The 3892-nt window shown below is 43.4% G+C and overlaps 1 protein-coding gene across 1 annotated transcript in view; it reads right to left on the bottom strand.

The window, feature by feature from the left end:
• Positions 1–23: 23 nt before the first annotated feature.
• tp53i13 (tumor protein p53 inducible protein 13) overlaps positions 24–3892 on the bottom strand; it is a gene marked incomplete in the record, with an annotated part of 7522 nt that continues 3653 nt past the window's right edge. The window contains 5 exon segments of the mRNA XM_024276537.2: positions 24–849; positions 1842–2691; positions 2767–2946; positions 3033–3161; positions 3882–3892. Coding sequence (XP_024132305.1) covers positions 743–849; positions 1842–2691; positions 2767–2946; positions 3033–3161; positions 3882–3892 — 1277 coding nt within the window.

The raw sequence follows: 3892 nt of genomic DNA, 5'->3' as shown, positions 1-3892 counted from the left end.
ACTCATAAGCTGTACATTTGTAATAAAATAAACAATTTAATTGTCTTAAGGCTCACTTTTGTTCTTCAAATGTTCATTTTCTACAACAGTGATTCTGTTTTGACAGAAGCCTCAGTACCATTCAGAAAAAGTAGTTCAGCCTCTTGACCTTTGACCTTAGATTCTGTTAAACCACCAGAAACTGGAGGATTTGGACACAAAGAACCACAACTTACCTGCAGCTAGTTTGTCCAAAAGAGAACACGACCCGTTCTACACTGCTTTATGTATCATCTGAAATGATTAAGAGTTCAATAAAAAGTCTGTTTACTTTGCAGTTCAAAAAGCAGATTCTTTTAACAACAACTGCAGCAGTTTTTAAAAGATTTTAAATTGTTTCTTTTAAAAAAAGAGGTCACATGTTTCACAATAAAAAACAACAGTACACTGCTTACAACAGCAATGCGTTCCACTGTAGCCCTCTACAGGTAAAAACAACACATTTGGCTGAAAAATGTTTTGGAGTTTGTAAGAAAATGGCTCCTGGAGCTGCAGCACATGGAATAAAAGATATCACTGTTTTCTACTGTTGTCCTTCTAATACAATAAACACATGCAACAACATCCTTCCACATCATCGGTAGAAAAACATGATAAACCCAGAAACACTTCACCATTTTCATTTTTCTCTTCCAGTTACAGCAAATATCCAGAAATCTATCAGAGGAAGCGGGGTACAGGACTCTCTCTGGACCATCTGGGTCTACGGGTCTTCATCTGAGCTGGAGGAGCTCGGTAGCAGAACACATTCCTGCCTTCTTCCCCTTTTTCGTCTCACTTTCCCATTCCTCAGCCTCCTGCGGATCACATCTGGAGGACGAGAGGATGGAACGATTTAGGTCAGGGTGTCGAACTCAATCGCACAGGGGGGCAAAATCCAAAACACATCGTAGGTCGCGGGCCGAACAGAATAAACATTTATTGAATACAATTATGAACTAGATATGTAGCATTACCTGCAATAATGTTAGTATGAATGCTGTAAGCTGAATTTGACCACTGAAGATGCTAGTGCTGATAGCTGAAAATGCTGAAATTGATAGCTAAAAACACTGACAGCTGAAAATGCTAAAGCTGAAATCACTGAAACTGATTGTTTAAAAAGATGAAGCTAATAGCTGATATCAATGAAGCTGATAGCTGAAATCACTGAAAGCGATAGCTAAAAACACTGAAGCTGAAAGCTGATAGCTGAAAATGCTAAAACAGAAATCACCGAAGCTGATAGCTGAAAATGCTGAAGCTGATAGCTGAAAATGCTGAGGCTGATAGCCAGCTAAATGTTACCTATATGCCAAATTAGCCTAAAAAAAAATAGGCCAGCCAAAACAGCTAACATGTAGCTGAAAAAATAGCTAAACTCCAAAACAGCCTAGAAAAATATATATAAAAAGCCTAATTTAGCAACAAACAGCTAGCATGTAGCTGAAACGGTGGCTAAACTCCAAAATAGCCTAAAAAATCTTAGTAAATGCCAAAATAATCCAAAAAGCTAGCAGAATGCCAATTTTTAAAACTTTAAAACTATAACTTTTTAACTTAATTCTGAACAATAAAAAGGCAGGAATATTATTTCAGAATAAATCAACTTAAACCTTAATTAACTTTCAATATTTTACTCTCCATAAAAAACATTTTGTCAAAATTATACAAGTAAGAAATAAGTGTAAGATAACATCTTGCCATTAACAATAAAAGGATCTGGGGGGCCGGATTCGGCCCCCGGGCTTTAACTTTGACACGTGCTTTAGGCAAAGAAAAACGAAAATGGCTTGACGTTACACGCTCACCGGCGCACCCACCTGCCACGCTGTCGTAGTCCCGCTGCGGGTCGTGCCAGTACAGGCTGGGCGTGGTCCTCCAGTGGCGGTACAGGCGAGTGTGCAGCACCGACAGCGTGAGGAGAATCAGCAGGAAGCCCAGCGCTCCCGCTGCCCACACGGCCTCGTCCGTCCTCGGAGTCCTCGGCGAGCCTCTGTTCCCAGCTGCAGGACGTTTACCTGAGGCGCAGGGTTTACCTTCCTCACAGACGCCACAGTTTGAGTCATCAACCTGCTGCAGGTTTGGATGTTTCTGGGATTTTGAGACAGACTCAACCCTAATAGTCTCACTTCTGTGGTGAGGAAGCGTGGTGCTGAGCCTTTGCTTGTCCCCCACTTCTCTTTCTTTCACCTCATTCACATTTGCCGGTCCACCTAACTTCTTCTTCTGCGCTTTATGTTTTGCAGCCTCCATGATTTTCAGGATGGCTGCGTTTGGTCTTTGCTCACTGTCTGCAGAATGTTTTCCAGCAGACCCGTCACTGCGAGCGAGCTTCTGTGCTTCCATCTTTGCCATCCGAAAACTCCCCAAACCTGACGAGTTAGCTGGTGGTGTAACCCTCATGGAGGTTTGTTTGATGTCTTCAGAATCAAGACCTCGTCTTGAGGAGGAAAGAGCAAGAAGGGAATCTGCTGATGATCCGAGGGAGCTGCTACCTCCTCTGGAGTCTTGGAGCGTTTTATTGGTCGGATTTTGGTCGGCTTTTCCCGAAGTGTTTGAGTCACTCTCCCGTCTTTTTCTGATGGCAGTTCTCGTTTTCCTGACATTGACCCGAGGAGCTCCTCTCAGCAAAGAGGAGATGGTCTGCACACAGCACTCCTTCAGAGAACCCTGAGGAGTCATTTGCCATCATTACTCGAGTCTATCTATGGTAATCATGACATTCAATAACATCAGGATCCAAACCTTCGTCTTTAGTTGTTGCCGGTGCGACGCCGCTGGACCAATCAGCAGGAGGTCGTATTTCTGGGTCCCACCATCAGACTCCTCTCTTCTGGAGTTTGTGGTTTCCAGCCATTCGCAGACGTCCAGAGAGGCAGCACTCATTAGTTCCAGAGTGCGACCCCACGACACCACGGCTATAGGCTGAGATCAGGACAAACGGTGAACACTACATGTAACAACTATCAAACCGTGTTGATAACACAAATCCTAGTTCACGCATGTCTCACCCTGAGTCTGCTGAGCTGTGGGTGTGGTGTGAGGATGTAGTCTGGCAGACAGGAGTGTGCCAGTCCAGAAAGGAGACGACGCTCTCGGGGTTGTGCACAAGGATGGTAAAGCAAAACCGCAGCTCCGTGCTGCAGAAGAACAGTTCGGTTTGCATAAATTATGTTTTTTCCAACAGTTATCACAAGGTTTCTGCTGAAATTATGCTAAATAATCTTCAAATTGAACTGAGACCCCTGTAAAGCAGGGGTCTCAAACTGTCAATATTTAAGTCGATATTTTGCGGCCTCCACCTTAATATGAAAGTTCAAAGTCTATTATATGGATAGGAGTGAGTCCATCAGAGGAACAGATCATGCTAGATGTTTGGACACGGTAAAAGATCCTGAGGTTGGAGCTACCAGGGAAGAGGCCTAGAAGAAGACTAAAGATGAGGTTCATAGATGTAGTCAAAGAGGACATGAGGGTGTATGGCGTGAGCAAGGAGGATTCTGAAGATAGGATTGGATGGAAGCCGATGATTTGCTGTGTTGACCCCTAAAGAAGGCAGCCAAAAGACAAAGACGATACAAGAGAAGAAACCAGGAGAGGCTGGGAAGAGAAATCCATGACCAGTTTGAAGTAAATACTTTGGTGTCTCCATCCAACCCATGACATATTTGATATTCTGGGTTGTAACGTTAATGGGTCAATATTTGACAGTGAAGTGATCTGGCTTTAACTTTAAAGGCCGGTCCTGTCTCCCCCACCCTTAGTACACACAGACATAAAACGACTAGTGTTTGCAGTCTGCTGTCCCAACCTGTTTGGAATGAAAGAAGACAAACAATATTCCATCCTGCAGAACTTACATACAAGTTAT

Source organism: Oryzias melastigma, linkage group LG13 (genome assembly GCF_002922805.2).
Source record: "Oryzias melastigma strain HK-1 linkage group LG13, ASM292280v2, whole genome shotgun sequence".
Taxonomy (NCBI): Eukaryota; Metazoa; Chordata; class Actinopteri; order Beloniformes; family Adrianichthyidae; genus Oryzias; species Oryzias melastigma.
This window is presented reverse-complemented; position numbering and strand designations above follow the sequence as displayed.